At 34.5% G+C, this 21,264-nt stretch overlaps 3 protein-coding genes across 3 annotated transcripts; 2 read left to right on the plus strand and 1 right to left on the minus strand.

Moving 5' to 3' along the window:
* The first annotated feature begins 2,606 nt into the window (after positions 1–2,606).
* Positions 2,607–7,158, plus strand: LOC122587278 (poly(A) polymerase I-like). Its single transcript, XM_043759401.1, has 14 exons — positions 2,607–2,774; positions 2,891–2,969; positions 3,091–3,210; positions 3,744–3,841; positions 4,392–4,475; positions 5,039–5,172; positions 5,314–5,386; positions 5,464–5,509; positions 5,594–5,703; positions 5,814–5,921; positions 5,991–6,050; positions 6,199–6,260; positions 6,353–6,665; positions 6,745–7,158. The coding sequence occupies exons 1-14, from the start codon at positions 2,694–2,696 to the stop codon at positions 6,940–6,942; spliced, it is 1,566 nt and encodes a 521-aa protein (XP_043615336.1). The 5' UTR covers positions 2,607–2,693; the 3' UTR covers positions 6,943–7,158.
* Positions 7,159–8,039: 881 nt separating this feature from the next.
* LOC122587279 (mitochondrial phosphate carrier protein 3, mitochondrial-like) lies at positions 8,040–11,273 on the minus strand. The gene is made up of 6 exons (XM_043759402.1): positions 10,789–11,273; positions 9,229–9,590; positions 9,097–9,140; positions 8,793–9,007; positions 8,496–8,620; positions 8,040–8,399 (listed from the first exon to the last, which is right to left on the minus strand). The coding sequence occupies exons 1-6, from the start codon at positions 11,059–11,061 to the stop codon at positions 8,345–8,347; spliced, it is 1,074 nt and encodes a 357-aa protein (XP_043615337.1). The 5' UTR covers positions 11,062–11,273; the 3' UTR covers positions 8,040–8,344.
* Positions 11,274–12,157: 884 nt separating this feature from the next.
* Positions 12,158–20,807, plus strand: LOC122587277 (ATP-dependent Clp protease ATP-binding subunit ClpA homolog CD4B, chloroplastic-like). Its single transcript, XM_043759400.1, has 10 exons — positions 12,158–12,308; positions 13,975–14,535; positions 14,652–14,767; positions 14,861–14,983; positions 15,061–15,246; positions 16,117–16,332; positions 16,760–16,977; positions 18,164–18,239; positions 18,749–18,838; positions 19,356–20,807. The coding sequence occupies exons 2-10, from the start codon at positions 13,977–13,979 to the stop codon at positions 20,535–20,537; spliced, it is 2,766 nt and encodes a 921-aa protein (XP_043615335.1). The 5' UTR covers positions 12,158–12,308; positions 13,975–13,976; the 3' UTR covers positions 20,538–20,807.
* Positions 20,808–21,264: the final 457 nt, after the last annotated feature.

The following is a 21,264-nucleotide window of genomic DNA, read 5'->3' on the forward strand; positions in this document are numbered from 1 at the left end:
TAGAATCCATCATAGACAACGCATTAGTATTGAGTTTAGATTTTATTGTATAATAACTTTGCAAAATTTATGAAATATAACCATGGATGTAGTCCGACTCCAATTTTTGTACAACGTAAACTTTTTTAAGGGTATATTTGTAATTTTGTTCCGCCAAAATATTAATAAATAAAGAATACATACAAACATTGACTTTGTTGTCATAAGTCTCTTCTTTAAAGTAGTACATCACTTGGTTGGAAACAATAGTCTTGAGATAAACCTCTCTATTGGTAGAACAAAATTTTTAAGTTGTTTTGATTTTTAATAGAATAGGAAAAAAAAAAACAGGTTGGAAATTTTTTGTTTTGTTTTGGTGAATGTACAGTACATTGATGATATAGTTGTATATAAAAACGTTATATTTTTTTTCAAATTCTTTTATAATATTAATCACAATAGTCACGCATATTTACAAGCTAAATTATATATCATTAATTTCGATAATTTATTTTATTTTGTTTAATAGAGTGCAACTTCTCTGTCACCACATGCTCCAAAATTGTAGATCAATGTTAAAAGTTGATGTTCTCAAAGTTGTCACTCACCTAAGCTAAACTCGGCCTTCTAAACACTACCGTTGATAATTTAACTAAACCAGACATTATATATATAATATAATATTGTAGATACAGGGTGTTACAACATTATTAATATTCAATTTTACCTTTTCATGGTTTAAAATATACTCCCTCTATCTCATTAAAAGTGTCCACTTTTGTTTTGTCGAAGTCTTTCTTTTGTATCTTTGACTACAAATATTTTTTATTGCATTATATGATATTTGATAAGTTATACTCAATGAAAACATATTGAAATCTCTATCAACTCATATAACTTTCATTAAATATTATACATTGTAAATAAAAATATTTAAGGTCAAAGTTGCGAGACAAAAACTTTAAAAATTCAAAAGTGGACACTTTTGATGGGACGGGGGGAGTAGCTTACTATTTTTATAAAAAGTTGATCTATATATTTTAAATGAAACATATCTCAAATATTTCAATTAAAATATGCTGACTATTATTTTATTGGAATATATAGATTGACAATTAAATTGCTTAGAAATTTTAGTGTATAACTAAACTATTCGAGCAAAACGTTAAAACACAAGTGCAGTGACAATGCAGACATATCCGGATGAATAGAAGTTATCCAAAAAAAAGGAAAATTTTACTTAGCGAGACCCCTGATAGATGATGTATCCCTTTTTTCAAAAGTGTGGTTAAATAACACATAAATATATATGAGAAACAATGACTAAGGTTTATTACAAAAGTGTCTGGTCATTGTAAAGAAGAATCTAATCGACGACTAATGTAACTTTATGTTTTCTAGTGCTTTAATTCGTACTTGGTTAAAATTTGTCAACTTATGATATTATAAAAATTTAAAATGTCATTAATTATATATAATATAATAATATATTAAAATAATAATATTAACAATTATTTTATTAGATATATAAATATTAGCTACTATTTTTGATTTCTTGATTAAAATTATTGGATAAAAGGTGTAAATTTGTGATGGAAAACCAAAAAAATGTAAATTAAAGTTAAAGGGGTATATATATATATGTTAACTATTATTTTTGATTTCTTGATTAAAATTATTGGGTAAAAAGTGTAAATTTATGATGGAAAATCAAAAAGTGTAAATTAAATTTAAAGGGGTATTTTTTGTATAATCATAAAAGTATAAGTATTAATATTGTCATTTAAGAAAGATAAAATAATTAATTTTGATCTAATGGCTCTAAATCAAAGATGAAATCCATCCAAAGGTTCTTGTTTGTTTATGAATGAATTTATCACCTTGTTATATATATATTGGTAGATTGGTGACGATAAAACTTTCGTGCTTTCTAGGATTTTAAATCTGCATTCACCATAAGGATTTGAAAACCCTTTATTTATATGATTTGAAATTCAAAATCTTTCATAAAAATCTTCAACCAAATATAATATCACCAGACAGTGTGGTGGTGGCGATGGCTACGACAGCTAGCGACGGCAAGACCGATGACGATGATGGTTTGTGACAACGATAATGGTGGTGGGGATGGCCATAACAATCAACAAGTATAATTAACATTTCAACACACCACTAACATTAAACCACATAACCATATATCACTAATATGGCCTATTTTTTAAAATTTCTTTTTTAACATTTTGAATGTAAGGACTGAGGAAAAAAAACCCTAAAAATATTCGCATGAATATCCCATCTAACCCGAACAAACATCTATCTTATTATCCTTTTCATACACTATATAATTAGCACTGAAATATGATACATACCAGAAGACCATTAACATATGTCCTACACACCAGATGTACGATATATTTAAATTATTACGTATACAACTATACGTCATTACGTCTATGACTCTACATCACCAAAACAAAAACACAATAATATAGTTGGCCCAAACCAAAGCAACCCAACGGAATAGCCCAAGTAATCATCAAACTAGAGGCCCAAACTTAGCACAATGAAGACTGAAGAATCAAAACAAATCCATTTTATTAATTCTTCATCCTTTGTTAAACCCTTTGTTAATTCTTCATCCCTAAAACCCAAGAAAATCCTTTTTATCACAAATAAAAAAAAAAAATAAAATTCCTGTTTAGTTACATATTGGAATGGAGATGGGCTTAAGGATAGGATATTCATATCACACTCATTTTCGTTTCAATTCCTCTCTTTTTCGTCGCCTTTCAAATGTAATTTCCACTTCACAAATTCTGTTTTTTACGTACACCACTCTGTTATATATATATATTACGAGTATAATCTTTGTCATCATTTTTGCTCATTTTAAAATATAATTCGTATGAAGGTCCGTATGAGCTGTGTTGCTGCAATTGGTGATGACCCAGAAAGTTTCTCCAATGATTCTGTTATTTATCATGATAAAGGCATGTTTCTTTTTTCAATATATAAATATAGTATTATAAGTAATTCTGTTTTGAAATGTTTCTTTGGGTTGATAATTATACGTATGTATATATGAGTGTGATTGTGAACATGGAATTGAAGGTGTTGAAGGTAGAAGAAAGGGACCAGAGTGGAAGAAGTTTAGTTCAAAGGAGCTCGGGATCTCGAATTCCATGATTCCAGGGCCTACTCGTAAAGTTCTAAATGGTCTTAAAAGAAGAGGTAATTTAACTTTGAAATTTCGAATGTCTGTTTGTAAAGGAGTTTACATTTGACTGTCAAAGTATTTGCTTTTGCACTTCAAAAGTGAGGGACACGGTTTTAAGTCATAATTTCAGGCCTACGATATAGCAACCCGCCTCACATTGGTAGAAAACTAGAATGTCCAAACTCATATAAGTCATAATTTCAGGCCTACGATACCTTCCACCATGGTTTTAAGTTGAGATCTAAAGTTACTGGCCTACGACTTGCGTTTGGGACTTTACATGTGAATTAGACTGATGATCCTTGTGGGGCCGGTCAGCTTTGGATTCTAACCTGAGCTGTTGGGTTTGAACTGTAAAAGTTAATCTTGGAGTGGAGATCATTGTTAGTTATTGACGGTATGTAAGGATGTTACTAACATGCCATTGGAAAAAATCTTGATAGAGTGGTCGTGGTTGACTGTATTGCACATTGTATTTGTTTCTTGGAGTTAAAAATGGCCAACTTATCTAAAGCTTATAAGATTTTATACAATTCGACTTTTGTAGGATTTGATGTGTACCTTGTTGGTGGTTGTGTACGGGATCTCGTATTAAAACGCACTCCAAAAGACTTTGATGTATTAACTACAGCAGAATTGAAAGAGGTCAGTTAGTAACTCATATACATTGTTGAATAAGATTACTACATATAAACATGTAATCTATACTGCATTTGTTTTACCAAATCACTTTTCTTACAGTCTGATTTTTATTTCAGCATATTTCATCACTTGAATTTCTGGGTTGCAGTTATTATTAGCGAAAGATATTTCTAATAATCTTTTGTTTGATGTCTCGTTGTTCTGTGTGAACCTTTGTGTCACAAGTTCTTTATTAACTTGCCAATATATAGGGTACTTTAGGTAAAAGGATTACCCATGACTAGATTTCTGTTTCTTGTCAAAATGAATTATAACCTGAAGATTTACATGGCAAAGTTCAAAAGAAATCATAGAATTTAGTAATTCAAATTCTTTCAGTATATAAATGATTGTATCTCTAAGTTTTACTGATGATAGTTGAGAAACAGAAATGAGTTTTTTTTGATGGTTATCTATTCTAGAAATTTAGAGTGAGTGTCTTTAATTTATTTGGCCTTTGCAGTTTGCAGTCCCACACAAAATTTTATGCTAACTTTAGGTGATTATTGCACAGGTGACGAAAGCTTTTCCTTCGGTTAACATTGTTGGAAAACGGTTTCCTATTTGCCATGTGCACTTTGGTGAATATATTGTAGAGGTTTGTCTTCATTGGATAATATTGCATCTTGGGTCAGCTCTATCTTTATCTCTTTTCATCATGAATCATTTTACAAAGTAGTTGTATGAGAATTGAAACTAGGGAGGGCAGAATGTGCCCATCCTGCTGGTTGGGTGACAGGTTAAAACATGTCACTTTTTTAGGACGGGTCTGCTTGACCTTTCAACTACAATGGATAAATGTATCTTTATCAGAATAGCTATGAATAATAGTGTATTAAATAAGATTTAAAACTTATATTATTCTTAGAGAAAATAGCCTCTTGCAATAAAGTGATAAGGGGGTTTTAAACATTTGAGAACACTTTGAATGACTTTCAAAGTTTCAAGCCGTTCAACCCATTTGGCATGGTTGTTTGAACAAAGTTCAGAAGTTTACCCTATTGATCTATTGGATATAAACCTAAACCTAAATATACCGGTTTTCAAGCAAATTGCCGAACTTAACACCTCTAGTTAAATCAATTGAATGTTTGAACTTTGAAGTACAGTTTATAGGTCAACCTTGTTAACCCTGGTCAACTTGAATTTGATTGGTGAAAGGTTTCGAGCTTTAGCACTTCAGCAAGGTATCCTATAGAGGAGTCTGTTATGGCCTTGCAACGACACGACGGATGTGATGAGAAGGATCATAGTCGTTGGAGGAATTGCTTGGAGCGCGATTTAACAATAAACGGGTTTCTACTTTGCCCCTGAGCACCTAAAGTTCCAATATTATCTAGAATTGGTTCACCTTCTTCGATCTTTTTGTTCTTACTCTTGCTGAATACGTTTTCTTTCTTTCAAAAGTGATAACTTTTTCACCCATTATACTGCAGATTGATGTTTGATCCTTATGCAAAGACAGTTTACGACTATGTAGGAGGAATTGACGATATAAAACGAGCTAAAGTATACATATATCTCTCAACAATATCTAAGTTTTCTCTACAGGGGAACATTCTTCTATTAATATGATTTTAGTGTAGGTACGAACTATCCATCCTGCAAGCTTCTCATTGGTGGAGGATTGTGGTAATTTCTTTATCTTTAGTTTGTTCTATTTCGGGGCATAAGTTTTTACTTATATTACTGCCAAAAACTTTCTTTGATTTGAAGCTCGCATACTGCGCGCCGTTAGAATTGCTGCTCGTTTGGGGTTTGGCTTCTCAAGAGAGATTGCTCATACAATTAAACACCTTGCACACTCGGTTCTACTGCTTGATAAGGTATCTAAAGAACTTTTCTACAAATTGTAAGTGTTCAATCCATTATTCGAACTTCTCTAATAACAATTCAAATATTAATCTTATGATTTCCTTGTGATAATATGTTCTAGGGGAGGCATCTTATGGAAATGAATTACATGCTAGCATATGGTTCTGCAGAACCTTCATTGAGGTTATTATGGAGATTTGGTCTCTTAGAATTGCTCTTACCAATTCAGGTACAAATGTTTGCCTACTTCACTGCTCTAGTTGGCTCATCATACCTTGACATGTTTTGATCTTTGCAGGCAGCATATTTTGTTCGTGATGGTTTCAAGAGAAGAGATAAGAAGAGCAATATGCTTTTGGTAAGCTTATTTACAAGTAACTTGTTTAGCTTTTGAGGCTGATTCATAAGCATTATCTGTTAGTGAATGGTGATAGAATAATTCTACTGTAGTTGCAAGGGGAATTTTTGTAAAAAAGTATGATTATATCGTATTGTTTTAACTGCAGTCATTGTTTTCAAACTTGGATAAGCTTCTAGCACCAGATCGACCATGTCATAGTAGTCTATGGTAAGTTTTTGTCATTATGGGTTTGTTACACGTTAGCGTTATGTATACCACTGTTTAATTACAATAGCACACATATGTATTTGTTCTTCCAGGGTGGCAATGTTGGCGTTTCATATGTCATTTTTGGATCGACCAAGGGATCCTTTAGTGGTTGCTGTATTTAGCCTTGCTGTCTATAATGGAGGAAATATGGAGGAAGCCATTGAGATAGCCAAAAAAATTTCCAAACTGCATGATACAAACTACCACGAGCTATCTGAGCCTCAGAGCTTGGAGGAGAAGGCACTGAAAAGGGAGGTTTTGGAGCTTGGGGTATCAGTTAAGAGGGCACTATCCAACATGACTGATACATACTATGTCTCGCGAGCAATGAAAAGTTACCCCAAAGCACCTCGTTCTGATTTAGTACGTTCTCAACTGATTCTTTCCATAATGTATTTTTAGGATGAATGTATAATTACTGATTAGTGCTCTACTCGTGCAGATGTTTATCCCTCTACACTTGTATCTAAAGGCTGTCAAGATATTTGAATGTGTGAATCAAGGTAAGGAAGCTACATTTGTGCCAAAGCAAGGTGGCAAGATTGATTATGAGTTGCTAGCAATGGGCAGTTTACAGGAAGTGCGTCATGTTTTTGCTAGGATCGTCTTTGATACCGTATATCCTCTGGACCTTGGCTGAAGTTAGCTGGAGGGTAATCCTCAGTCATTGAACATTTGTACAAAGGAATGTTGTAGATGAAAAGTCAATGGAAAATAATCTTCCGAAAATGGACTTCAGTCGAGGGTTTGGTCGTTAAGTTTGCTGCATATTGTTAGACTCTGCAATTATGTTGACCAAGTCTCGCCAAGCAGTATTACTGTAAAGCCATTAATAATGGAAAAATTTATAAAGCCAGATATGATGTTACTTTCTTTCTGGTCCCAAATGAGCCAGTTGGATAAGATCAATAGATGATACGTATTTAGTTAAACTTTACTGAAATCTTTTAAATTTTGATGTACTTATATAGTTTACTGGATCGGTTTTCAACTTTTCATCAGTATAGTTTTTTTTGCCTTCTAAAATATGTATGTATCTAAGTTAAAGTAACAAATATTTCAGGAGTCCTTCATAACTCTGTATAACTGGATTCTAATTTCTTTCATAGTATCATTTTCCCCGTGCTTTAATTAATGGGATAATGGCATATGAATGTAACCATTTATGACAAAATGGTTATGTAATGTAGTAACCTACTCAGGTGGCTATGTAATGTATGCACATATGTTTTTTTGGCTATACTATGTAAAATATGTACGGACCTTACATAGTATAGCCAAAAAAATTACATAGGTCCTTACATTGATTGACCCAAGTAAAAAGGTCTTTACATAGTATAGCCAAAAAAACATAGGTGCATACATTACATCATAGTCATCTGAGTAGGTAACTACATTACATGACCATTTTGTCATAGGTGGTTACATTCGTATGCCATTATCCCTTAATTAATTAATTCAACATATCATGTTGTATCTCAATTTTCCTACTATTTTTTTAAAATAAAAAATTTGAATAGGTCTGTAGCTTCTGTTAAGATTTATATTTAGATTGAATGTATTTATAGAAAAATTATGAAAATTTTCCTATTCTTATCGGAGAAAAGACATGATGCAAGAATAAGGGATTGTTTGGCTCCGTGATTATTAAGGGAATGTGATGGTCCATGGAAAGGAATTTAGAATTCCCCATGTTAACTTAAGATGACAAGGCCTAATTTTGATAAACAAGAGTAATAAACAAAAGTTGTAAAGTTCCTTCGAAAAATCTGATTCCATAATTGGTGAGATTAGTTTCTTGAAAAAATGCACTACACCTCACTACTTGATGGTCAAAAGATGAAGGAGACACACCGTGTACAAATTTGTTTTTGAGTACAAGAGCCCATATTATTTTGGTAAAAAAAAAAAAAAACACTCTGAATGGAAGAAATCAATCCCTAAGCTAACCTCATCATACGGGCATCATTAATCCTAATGCTATTTACTCATCCAAAAATATAAACTCTCTGTCCCTGAGAATGTTGAATCAGTTATCTTTGTTAGTTTCCTGGAGAATTCCTTTTGCAGGTAGAAATAGCACCACCAGTAGTAGGCCTAAAAAGAAAATAAATGCTCTTTTACCATCCTACAGATTTACAGGCAGTAAAGGAATATAGACATTTGAGAAATATCAAGAGAGAGGAAACTTACAGTCCAACGAGAACTTTGAAAGCATCATAAATGCCCCATTGTGCTCCAGTAAGAGTTCCAATCATTAAGATACGAAGAGGAAGACCGCGAGTGAACAGACCTAACAAACCTAACTTCTTGACAGCCTGCAGCGACGTTTCACACAGAATAAATGTATTCGATTATATTATAAATTTGTCGCATTTAGCCAATACAATACCAACTTGCTGAATTGTTAAAACTTTATTCTTTTTTACATATTCAATGCGGATATCAAGGTTAGAAATACGCAGATAAAAGAGCATTGATATGACTCACGTTGCCGACAGTAGCACCTTGAGAATTGTTGAGGAAAGAAACCAAATTATCAGCAGGGTGAGAGACGACTGCACATAGAATACCAGCGACATACCCACCAACGAAGCTCACTCCAAGTTGCAAACTTTTGCTACATTGATCTTTTGGTATGGGGACAGCGTGCTTGTATAGCAACTCCACTATCGTCTCAAAAGATGCAAACTTCATCATTGTGTCTGAATATGAATTTGATATGAGTTATATGTATAACAAAGTATCATTGAAGCGTAAGCCCTAAAACTATGAACTTAGGCTATGAACTTACAGGGAATTTGTCGCCCCCAAAGAGGTCCCAGCCCTTTGTATAGCCTGTACAAGAATAAACAAAAAATAAAAACACATACAAACAGATAGACATATGACCGAACTAAAATCAGTTTAGATCCTAGAATCCTACCCAGAAGTGCCTTCGACGTTAATAAACTTTAGGAAGCCATCTGATAAACCTGTGGCAAATCCAGGATTTGTTTGGAGACGAACCTTAACTGCCTCAAAAGGGCAAAGGGCGATATCAGCAATGACTTCTGCTGATGCAGAGCCGGCAAGGTAGATCAATGTTTTATATTTGGCTGCATTCTCTTCACCGGCAATGTCAGAGTAGGCTTTCTTAAAGAACTCATAAAACCCAAACTTGCAAGCACCTTGCACACCATAACCTAACAAGGTTGGCACCCAGCCTGTAAAAAACCCTTTAATTCCCTGCTCCTTCAGTAATGTTCCAAAACCGCAAGCAATGGTCTTGTATTTTGCAGGATTGATCTGTAGAATTAGATGTACATCCAACATTTGTTAAGTGGTGTAACAAAGACAACATGCATACAAATTCAAAGTGAAGATGTTACATAATTTAAACTACAGAGTTGTTACTTTTATCAGCTCCCATTTACCAATTTATCAGTAACTTAATGTGTGCACAATGCAGTATTCTAGTTTTATTCAGTTAAGCTATAATATTTGTATCTGACGTCTCTAACTTTTAGCATAATTTAAAATATATTGTTCTCTCTTAATAAAAACTAAGGTAAACTGCAACAATATATCATACATGGCATAATCTGACGTGTGGTATTTGATCCTCCATGGCATGACAAGAAGGATAGCTACGCACTTCTGATCCTATATGGCATATACAGAGTCTCTTAAAATCAAAGTTCTCATTTGCTCAATAAGGATCCGCGTAGAATTGGATACCTTTAGAAACCAATAGCCCATTTAACCTTTTCTCATGAATTTTAGAAGATGTGCAGATTATGAACAAATTTTTTCTCCATAACTCTAGAGTAATTTAGTGTAAATTTGTATTTGAACCCTCTGCTTATTTCCATAAGTCTTGATAATTTTGATAATGAACCCACTCAATAGGATTTCTAGCTCCACCCTGCTTACCGGTGACATTAGCCACCGCCCAGGCGCCCACCATAATACACTGATCCTTTTTTTTCATCCATGTAATAAAAGTTTAGCGACCTAACCTAAGGTTGCACAATTTATTTACTAAGAAAGCATTTTGTACTATCCAGTTTCCACCATTTCATTTGTTACTTAATCTTCCTAGTTACATAATTCTGCTTTGAGGTTATCAAGAACTATATCAAATTAATATTAGTTAACAGTTAATTTAGTTCAGCAAGAACTTCAACTAATACTTCAAAACTTTGCATAAAATTCATAAGCCAAACATACTGAGTATTGATTTTGTATCTATACAAATTCAAATCAAAACAAAACCTAACGCCTCATTAGCTAAACTGATGCACATATAAATATCCCAAACCTACACGCACAAGTATTTTATATATCTAATTGTATACAGTTTAAATAACTACATTCAATGAGCTCAAATAGCCCTAGGTATTTGACTTTTAGCCCACACATCAAACACTCGTAATGCATTATTCATATATTATAATAATGAAACGATAGATACAGGTATAGATATATAGGAAAACAGCAAAACCTGCATATTGCATTTGACTAAATCGAGAGGAGTAACGGCCATATGAGTGAATCCACAGCTGAAAATGCCACCTAAGCTACATGTCAAGTAATAAGCAGGCGAATATATCTCCATTTTACAGTTGGAAGACGATGACGCTGAATTCCGTCTGCTGGCAATAAAATGTTCGAAATCGATCAAATGCTTTGAAGAAGATGAAGACGAATAGAGAAACATTGGGATCACCGATTGCTGCAGATTATTATTACTACTGTTATAATAATAATTATCCATTGATGGTATCGCAATAACTTGTGCCTCTTTTCCTTGCTGCTTAAAAACTACGCACACACTCTAAGTAATAATGGAGGATTGGAGGGGGAATTGGAAAGGGTGGAGTAACGTATGTGCGCATTTCAAGAGGCTGCTTGGGGGGTGGGGTAAGGTAGGTTTTAGTAATGGATTTTTATGCTGCTTTCTCATTTCAACTGCTTTTCTCATGTTATTTTAATTCCATGTTTACTAGACTACCACTAGTTTTCAAATATCAACCAATATACTTGATTCCTGTTTCCATAACGGGGGGTTATTTTTCTATATATAAAACTAGCAACAACCGATCACAAGACGTCCTACTTTGAATAAAATCTTAGATAATACTCCGTATAACAAGTCAAGAAAAGAGTTCAGCAACAGTTAGATCATGTACATTTTAGCTACACTAACGCGGTATCCGCACAATGAAACGATGGTACTGCATTGTGGAGTTTTAAACATAAGAAAAGATAGGATAAGAATGGATTGGATAAGAAAATAAAAAAAATATATACATGTATAATAAAGACATTCTTGACTTTAAAAAAAAATCAAATAAAATAAAAAAAAAGTCGATAGTTAAATGTATTTTTAAGTTAAAAGAGAAGAAAAAGAAAGGATAAAAGATATAATTTTATATTTATAACCTTATAGTTATTAAAACTCATATATAATTTTAAGGGATATATCATACATTGGTAAATTCATGACTTTTCCTTACAAATTATATCAAAAATAGCTGAAAATTTTTTGGATCAAAAAATCCCCATTTTTCCTTTCTTCCTCTCCCTTTTTCTTTAATGGAAAAACTCAAGAATACAAGAATAAAAGTTTTCTTACCATTTCTTTTCTTATACATTTAAAACAAAACTCAAGAATGTACTTTAAAAATATAGAAAATAGGTAAGTTAACAAATAAAAACTAACGAAATTGATGCATTGACCAAAAGTGAAAAAGGGTGACAAGTTAAATATGTAAGTTTTTGAGTTTAGGACTAATAGTGAAAAATATACCAAGTTAGGGACTAAAAGTATAACTCATCCTAATATACCAAGTTTGGGTAGGGTAAGGTAGTGGGCGGTGCAATTCTTGATAGTTGTTGAAGGCGCACTGCAGGCTGCAGCCTATTATAATCACCGCCGGCTTATCATTTCAACTTCATTTATCAACAACAACATCCATAATTATTCAAACCCTAACATCATCTTCCCTTCCTGATTTTCCGGTACCATTTACTGTTTTATACACTCTGCATTTCTTCTCTTTTATTATATACATCTATATATATATTATGCTCTGGTTTACTTCCTATTTGTTGGGTGTCTTGTAGACAACGAAACTACTTGTTACTAGTGTTATTCATTTTTTATTTTTTTGTAACTGTGTGATATCAATTAATTAATACGAGTAGTTAATTTCGTTTTCTGCTTATTATTTTCTTTTATAAAATGCTTTTACTATTTATATTTTGAAATAAATTTTTGTGTTGTGATTTGTGAAGTTTGTAAAGAATGTATTTGCAGTAGTATAATATTATAAAGTTCCTTTTGCTGTTATGAGTTGACCTTATCAGATTTTATTAAATACAGTGATAGCCGATTATTATTTTTTTAAATTAAAATGGTGAATGTATTGAAATTCAAATATGTACACAATAATAACAAAGCCAAGCTTGGACAGACCCAAGCATTATACAGATAGACCTATACTTATGCTATACCAACTAAACAGAACCAAATAAAATTGTAAAGAAATAAACCTCAAACTAGAAAATATACAGAATGAAAATACCACCTCACAAGACACAACTCAAGCTCAAAGAAAGCTAAAAGAACAACCAATTAGCTTCTTCTTGCCAGATCAATATTCCAATTAACATGAAAGCCATCTCACCCAAACCCTCATTCAGCCACAAGACAGAAGTTCTCCCATCTTAAGTTCCACTGAGCACCAACAATATTCACATTCTTAGTCTTCCTAACTCTTATTGACAGAAGCTTGCTTTTGATACTATCCCCTCTTCACTTCTTTCTTTCTTTTGAAGAATTCTGCAATTCCTTTCTTGCCACAGGAAGTACACAGTTGCAGCAATGATGAGTTTATTAACCACTATACCAATGTTATTCCTCCCTTTAAGTCCTCCAACCTCCTGTACAATTTTCTGCAGAGAACTTTGTGAATTCATATTCCACTGAAGGCTCCTGAATCTATTCCAGATATCTTGAGTATATTTGCAATTGAAGAACAAATGATCATGACTTTCATTTCCAGATTTGCAGAGAATACACTGCATACATTATTATGTTTCCATTTTGCAATTCGATCTTGAGTCATCAATTTCTCTTGAACTGCAAGCCACAAAATAAATGCATGTCTTGGGTTAAACTGCTTAAACCACACTGCCTCCTTCCAATCAACTCTTGGCCAATTGGGTCTCAAATCCTGCCAAACTTGTCTAGTAGAAAACTCCACTTGTTGACTACTTCTTGTGATCCAAACAACTGAATCCTCCTTACCCAACTGCAGAACAGGAGGTTTAATCTCCTTCAAGAATTGAAATCTTTCTTTTCATATCTCAGGCCACATCCACTGTCCATCACTAACCATAGTTGCTACTCTAGCATTAGCATTTATTCTGGCCTCATAAAGAATTCTCTTAGTAATGACATTACTTAAAGGGCCTTCCTGATACCATTTATCATACCAAACAGAAATACTATTACCATCTCCAATCTTATACATCACATTAATAGCCGATTATTTGCTAGTATGTAAAATATAAACGTAGGTTCAGGTCATAATGTTGCTTCGATATTTTCGTTTACTTTAAATGCTTAGTTTCTATGTGATATGTTATTGAACAATGCGTACGTGCTTTTGTTTGGATGCAGCTATGGCCGGGGCTCTAGTTCACGCTGCTTCCTTCCCTGTTCATAAAAGCAAACATTTGGCAAATGGAACTGGGCAGGTGAAAAGAATGGTTAAAATGATGGCATGTTCATACGCACCTCCAATGAGGATGAGAACCTTTTCGGGATTACGAAGTTCCAATGCATTGGATAACATTATGAGAACAGGTCATGATTTTCATTCCAAAGTTGCCTTGGCGACCTCTGTTCGGCAACGAAAGGTTGGCAGTCGGATTGTGCCAAAAGCTATGTTCGAGCGATTTACAGAAAAGGCTATTAAAGTAATTATGCTTGCACAAGAGGAAGCTCGTCGTTTAGGTCATAATTTTGTTGGCACGGAACAAATATTGTTAGGTCTTATAGGCGAGGGAACCGGGATTGCTGCTAAGGTTTTGAAGTCTATGGGGATCAGTTTGAAAGATGCACGTGTGGAAGTTGAGAAAATCATTGGTAGGGGTAGTGGGTTTGTTGCTGTTGAGATTCCCTTTACTCCTCGAGCTAAACGTGTTTTGGAACTCTCGTTGGAGGAAGCCCGCCAGCTTGGTGTGTTGCCCCCCACTCTTATCTTCTTGTTTAATATGAACTCCGTAGTTGTATATGGTTTTGCTGCCAGTTAAAAATATGTTAAATTTGAGTGCCAGCTATGCTCAATTATGTAGGTCACAACTACATTGGATCTGAGCACTTGCTACTTGGTTTGCTTCGAGAGGGTGAGGGTGTCGCAGCTCGTACTTTGGAAAATCTAGGAGCTGACCCCAGTAACATTCGCACTCAGGCAATCTTCTTTTCTGTTTTGAATTGAAGTTTTCAAGATTGCTTGTTAGTTACTTCGTTTTGCTCATTATCAATTACATTGAATTATGAGTAGGTGATCCGAATGGTCGGTGAGAGTGCAGAAACTGTTGGTGCTGGTGTTGGAGGTGGAAGCTCTAACAGCAAGATGCCGACACTTGAGGAATATGGCACAAACTTGACAAAGCTAGCTGAGGAGGTACATTTGAGTTTCACTCCTCTCCATATGTATTTTTTTTTATCATAAACATTAAGCAAGATTTCATTTTTTTATAGGGTAAGCTGGATCCTGTTGTTGGAAGGCAGTCACAAATCGAACGAGTCACTCAGATTCTGGGACGTCGAACAAAGAATAATCCTTGCCTCATTGGGGAGCCTGGTGTCGGAAAGACAGCAATTGCAGAAGGCCTTGCTCAAAGAATTGCAAATGGCGATGTCCCTGAAACAATTGAGGGAAAGAAGGTAAGTCCGACCTTTTGTGAAGATGATCATGTGATATTGAATGATCAGAATTAGATAATTAATTGAAATTAAAGGAACTTTAAAGGGTTAAACCGATTTGAATGTCCCTGTGTTGCTTGTAGTTGTAATTATTAGACTATCACTTGTTTGAGTATCTAGGATATTCTGATTAAGTTACTAACTTAAAGACAACTGGACACTTTTATAGTAGCTTTTTAGAACTTTTGCTGTCTATGTATCTAACATATTTTTTTTGTTACATTATTACTAATTGCAATGAGGGGTATATATCAGTTCTTAAGATTTTTAAACACTAAAACTTGAGTGCGGGTTTGTGATTTGAGTTTGCTAATCTGTTTCATAGCGCAAGTTCACGTACCCCCTGTGTCATGTGGTTTCAGTCCATGTACTTGGTAAAGGGATTAAATATTTCTGCTGTCTAAGATGCTTAGGGTGCGTTTGGTTATGGAAAACACCCCTTACTTTCCATTTTTTGTTTTCCAAAAACATGGAAAATAGAAAATGCGTTCTAATCATAGTTTCTAAGAATATTTTCCAAGAAATCAGAAAACAATGTTTTCCACTTTTCAATGTAAAACTTGAAAAACCTCTTTCTTGTTTTCCATTTTCATTTTCCATCTCCCCCCTCTCCCTCCCCTCACAGCTCTAACATGTTTTTCTAGTTTTCTAGAATGGAAAATGAAAACAACATTCTAATTAGATAGTGTTTTCAAAATTTTCATTTGTTTTTTCAGAAATGGAAAACCCCTTCCATTTTCTAAAATTCTAAAAATTTAGAAATGGAAAACTAGAAAACATTTTCCATGATCAAACGTGCCCTTAAAGTTTTATCCTTTCCAAATTTCTCAGGTGATAACCCTAGATATGGGTCTTCTTGTTGCTGGCACAAAGTACCGTGGGGAATTTGAAGAAAGATTGAAGAAGTTGATGGAAGAGATAAAACAAAGTGATGACATTATTCTGTTTATTGATGAGGTTCACACACTAATTGGTGCTGGAGCAGCGGAAGGTGCAATTGATGCTGCTAATATATTGAAGCCAGCTCTTGCTAGAGGTGAATTGCAGGTAAGCAACCATACATGCAGTCAGTTAGTTATCACAATTGACTCTTTTAATTTATTTTATAAATGGTTTTGTAACGCGTGATTGTTTACAAATCAATCCCTATGTTATGGATGCTATTTATTTTATGAACAGTTTGTAATTTGTAATTCGTGATTGTTTACAAATTTATCCCTATGTTATGGATGCTGGAATCAAGAAAATGGAAGAAGTTTCACTAACATAAATGAAGTGATTTAAATACTTAAGTATTTCCTATGAACATATTAACTGATTTTAAACTCGAGATGCCTTTTTATAGCTGCTTATAATACAATAGTTGCTCTTAATCTATTACCTTATTACAAACACTTGTCCTTGCTCTTCGATTTCCTCTAATGTTATAGTTTGAAATAAATCTGAGGTTAATGCATCTTATATGATGTGACAGTGTATTGGGGCTACGACACTTGATGAATACCGCAAGCATATTGAGAAAGATCCAGCATTAGAAAGAAGATTCCAACCCGTCAAGGTTCCTGAACCTTCTGTTGAGGAAACAATACAAATTTTGAAAGGACTTCGAGAGCGATATGAAATTCACCACAAGCTTCGGTACACTGATGATGCTGTTGTTGCTGCAGCCGAGTTGTCTCACCAATATATCAGGTATCTCCATTTGGTCTTGTAACTCAGTCTCATATGCTTGAAAATGGGTTGATTTGGGTTGTATGTACCTCAGCAAAAGACTAAATTTCATTATAAAACAGCAATGTTCAAATGGCCCAACCTGGTCAAAAATCAACTATAGTGTTTTTAAATGCTTAAAATCTCATAAATTACATTATTAGAAACCGTCTTATGTTAATCTACCAATATAGCTATTTTCATTTTTTATGTTGCCTGCATAAAAAATGAAGAGCTGGCGGCCCAACCCAATTTAAATAAAGTGAGGATTATCTATTCGGCAATGTTTCCCACCTGACCTGTCTACCTATGTAGCACCGGAACGGGTACGACAAAAGGGTACGGGAATGATACGGAAACGGGGAACGGGAAAACTCAAAAATTCAAGATACGCGTATGGCAAAGATACGGCAATAATAAAAATATATAAAAATTTTTTATAAGAATAATATAATTGACATAAATAAGTCTCAACAAAAAATATTATGTAGCTTAAATAAAACTTTGGCAAGAATATAAATTTTATAATAGATATAATTGGCATAAATAAGTCAAACTAAAAATCAGTATGTAGTCACAACCCTTTTGTTTCTATTCTACTTCACTCAGTTTCAAATTCACATATGTGGTACTTTTTTATCCTCATGTTATGACTATATTTTATATGTATAGTGTATTACAAAAAACAAGCTATCAATTTCTATTTCTGGCTCTCTACTTTTGCGTCTCTCTCCTTTCTTCCCTTTATCAGTACTTACTCCACCGGAAGATTAAAAACAGGAAAGACGTCAATCTCCAAAGCTTGAAGAGCCATTAAGAAGATTTAATTTTCGTATACACTCACTCCATCTCCTCTCTGTTCATAATAAACCCTAACCACCATGAAGCAACCACAGCCACCATCAATAAATACAGGAACGGCGACGGTAACTTCTTGGATACGTTTTGGAAAAACAGAAACTGCCTGGAGACGTTTCTATGGCATTTCCGTTTCTTTGCGGTTCCCGTTCGAAACGGGAACGACTACTTCCCAGGCGTTTCGGTGCTTCATAGCTGTCTACCTGTGCTAATTATAAAAAGACGAAGAGCTTTTCGCTTGTTAAGCAACTGTGGCTTCTTTTGTGCTTTTCTTTGTTCATACTTTGATGCTTATGTTTATATATTGCAGTGACCGTTTTCTTCCTGATAAAGCAATTGATTTGATTGACGAAGCTGGATCTCGTGTTCGGCTTCGCCATGCACAGGTACATGTATCTGTATCTATCACTGTTTCCTCTCATTGTTTGTAATTAGATGTGGCCAAAGGGGTGGAACCAGCTAGATGGGTAGCAGGTCAGGCACTCAGGCGATGCTGGCTGACTTAAAAGTCTAAAACACTTAATGTCAAAAAAGTTCTTTTTTCCTTCTAATAATAGATATATCAAATATGGTTACAATTCATTCTTTTGAACAGAAAACTTGCAACAGAAAACTTGCGTGCCTTTCAACCGTGTCCCATTTGGGACTTGAATCCAAAACAACTTGTTTTTTTGAATAAAATGATCCAAGTAGGTTTAATGCATTAAAGGATATACTTTGGGTGACGATGTTTTTATATCCATTTTTTTGATGAAATTTTTTTTACCCGTTTGACTTGTTATAGAATGAATACAACCCTTTTGGCCCATTGATTAAATGGGTCGAAATTGCCATTACTACAGTTGTAATTCAATTTCCGTCAACTAACTGGGACTAGTTTTGGTATCTTACATAGCTACCGGAGGAAGCAAGAGCACTTGAAAAAGATCTTAGACAGATTACAAAGGAGAAAAATGAAGCGGTTCGTGGACAGGACTTTGAAAAGGTAAATTTCCTTAGCATGACTTTCTACTTAATATGTGATCTTGTTTTCATTCATGGAGGGTACCAGATCCGGAGTTAATTAAGTTAGTTCATTTCTACAAATGCATACCCTATATACGAGATCCAGAGCAGTATTTCAAAGAAAAAAACTTGATCTAGAGTTCATTAAGCTAATTCTTTGAAATGATGTCATGTTTTTTATATATATACATGTATATTTGTCTCATGAAGTTTACCACGTTTGACCTAACACTATCATTAATGTGATTATTCATTTGTACATTCATTAAAAATCAAGATTGCGTATGTTATATAGAGAAGAAACAATAAGATTGAATCTGATGTTTTGTTTTGAGTGTGACTTTTGATGGTTGATGGTTTTATACATAATTGTACTCCATCTCATGAATTAAGTTACCTCCGACTGTTTTGTCAATTATCGGGAGAACCTTTAGCTCTTTAAGTAAGAGAAAGTATAAGAAAATGGCAACCTTTGACTTGTGTCTGTTTGTGAACAGGCAGGGGAGCTACGAGATAGAGAAATGGATCTTAAAACTCAAATATCAGCTCTTATTGATAAGACTAAGGAGATGAGTAAAGCTGAGAGCGAGGCCGGTGATGAGGGTCCCACCGTGACAGAAGCTGACATTCAGCATATTGTCTCTACTTGGACTGGTATACCCGTAGAGAAAGTCTCGAGTGATGAATCAGAGCGCCTTCTCAAAATGGAAGACACCCTCCACACGCGAATCATTGGTCAAGACGAAGCAGTGAAGGCCATAAGCCGTGCCATCCGCCGAGCCCGTGTTGGTCTCAAAAACCCCAACCGTCCTATAGCCAGTTTCATCTTTTCTGGACCCACTGGTGTCGGAAAATCTGAACTTGCAAAATCACTAGCCGCCTATTACTTTGGTTCAGAAGAAGCCATGATCCGTCTTGACATGAGTGAGTTCATGGAGAGACACACAGTCTCAAAACTCATTGGTTCGCCTCCCGGATATGTTGGTTACACCGAAGGAGGTCAATTAACAGAGGCAGTGCGCCGGCGCCCTTATACTGTCGTACTTTTTGATGAAATTGAAAAGGCTCATCCGGATGTCTTCAATATGATGCTTCAAATTCTTGAAGATGGAAGGTTGACTGATAGCAAGGGGCGAACAGTTGACTTCAAGAACACACTTTTAATAATGACATCAAATATAGGAAGTAGTGTGATTGAAAAGGGTGGAAGAAGAATAGGATTTGATCTCGATTATGATGAGAAAGATAGCAGTTACAATAGAATCAAGAGTTTGGTCACGGAGGAACTTAAACAGTATTTTAGGCCAGAATTCCTGAACAGATTGGATGAAATGATAGTGTTTAGACAGTTGACCAAGTTGGAAGTTAAAGAAATAGCTGACATAATGTTAAAAGAAGTATTCGAAAGGTTAAAGGTTAAAGAAATAGAACTTCAGGTGACAGAGAGATTTAGGGATAGAGTGGTGGAAGAAGGTTATAACCCTAGTTATGGTGCAAGGCCATTAAGAAGAGCTATAATGAGGCTTCTGGAGGATAGTATGGCGGAGAAGATGCTTGCACGTGAGATCAAGGAGGGGGATTCAGTCATTGTAGATGTCGATTCAGATGGTAATGTGACTGTTCTGAATGGTAGTGGTGGAGCTCCACCTGAGGTGTTACCTGAACCAATTACAGTGTAGAAGAGATCGTTTAATTTAAGACATTCTATCTGCTGGCGGCACTGGTGTTTGGTTTCAAAGGTTTTCTTGGTCTCTATATTTGTAATAGACTTGTGAACGGTTCTTTTCGTTTCTCTTGTTTTATTTTTTATATTTACCTTGAAGAAGTTGAGCTAGGTTTTACATTCCAAAGCTTGTATATATTAAGGAAACCAACTAAATGTATGCAAGATTTTGTAAGGTTGGAATACTTGACATTTAGTTTGATATTCTTGTTTTTACTTTCACTCATAAAGTGGTCATTCAAACTGCCTCAATTGGTTTGCTTGAGTTGATTCATATTTGCACATCCAACAGGTAATTTGATGTGACTATACTTGAAAGGAGTTTGATACTTTGATGTGATTTGGTAGGTGCTAAAATAAGTTGTGAAGTTTTCTATGGACATATATTAATAAAACATGAAATAAAGATACAGACCCTATTTAAATCAACCATATCCAAAGCTTGATGGTAAGGCGTCTTGGACGTCTAATACCGGGTTCAAAGCTTACTTGGTAAACATCTTGGTAATGCCAGTGATAATTTCCTAACAAACGGCCACAGGGTTAGAGTACATACATCAGAGCCAAAAGCTCAACTTTCTTTGGTTAGCCTGAACAGTTATCCCTTTCCATTTACCCATTTACATGCGTTATTCGAATATAATCATGGGGTCTTTGTGTTCCATCGCCTTAAATTGTATGGT

This window comes from Erigeron canadensis, chromosome 2 (assembly GCF_010389155.1).
Source record: "Erigeron canadensis isolate Cc75 chromosome 2, C_canadensis_v1, whole genome shotgun sequence".
Lineage (NCBI taxonomy): Eukaryota > Viridiplantae > Streptophyta > Magnoliopsida > Asterales > Asteraceae > Erigeron > Erigeron canadensis.

What these genes read in the sequence shown, in the direction of transcription:
- LOC122587278 (XM_043759401.1), top strand. Translation starts at nt 2,694, where the DNA reads ATGGAGATGGGCTTAAGGATAGGATATTCATATCACACTCATTTTCGT. An exon ending in TTGGTGAATATATTGTAGAG is followed by an intron (nt 4,476 to 5,038) that starts GTTTGTCTTCAT and finishes GATTGGTGAAAG; the next exon opens with GTTTCGAGCTTTAGCACTTC. An exon ending in AGAAGAGCAATATGCTTTTG is followed by an intron (nt 6,051 to 6,198) that starts GTAAGCTTATTT and finishes TTTTAACTGCAG; the next exon opens with TCATTGTTTTCAAACTTGGA.
- LOC122587277 (XM_043759400.1), top strand. Translation starts at nt 13,977, where the DNA reads ATGGCCGGGGCTCTAGTTCACGCTGCTTCCTTCCCTGTTCATAAAAGC. An exon ending in CCAGTAACATTCGCACTCAG is followed by an intron (nt 14,768 to 14,860) that starts GCAATCTTCTTT and finishes AATTATGAGTAG; the next exon opens with GTGATCCGAATGGTCGGTGA. An exon ending in TTGCTAGAGGTGAATTGCAG is followed by an intron (nt 16,333 to 16,759) that starts GTAAGCAACCAT and finishes ATGATGTGACAG; the next exon opens with TGTATTGGGGCTACGACACT.
- LOC122587279 (XM_043759402.1), bottom strand. Translation starts at nt 11,061, where the DNA reads ATGGATAATTATTATTATAACAGTAGTAATAATAATCTGCAGCAATCG. An exon ending in TTGGGGGCGACAAATTCCCT is followed by an intron (nt 9,008 to 9,096) that starts GTAAGTTCATAG and finishes ATTCATATTCAG; the next exon opens with ACACAATGATGAAGTTTGCA. An exon ending in TTCAAAGTTCTCGTTGGACT is followed by an intron (nt 8,400 to 8,495) that starts GTAAGTTTCCTC and finishes TTTTCTTTTTAG; the next exon opens with GCCTACTACTGGTGGTGCTA.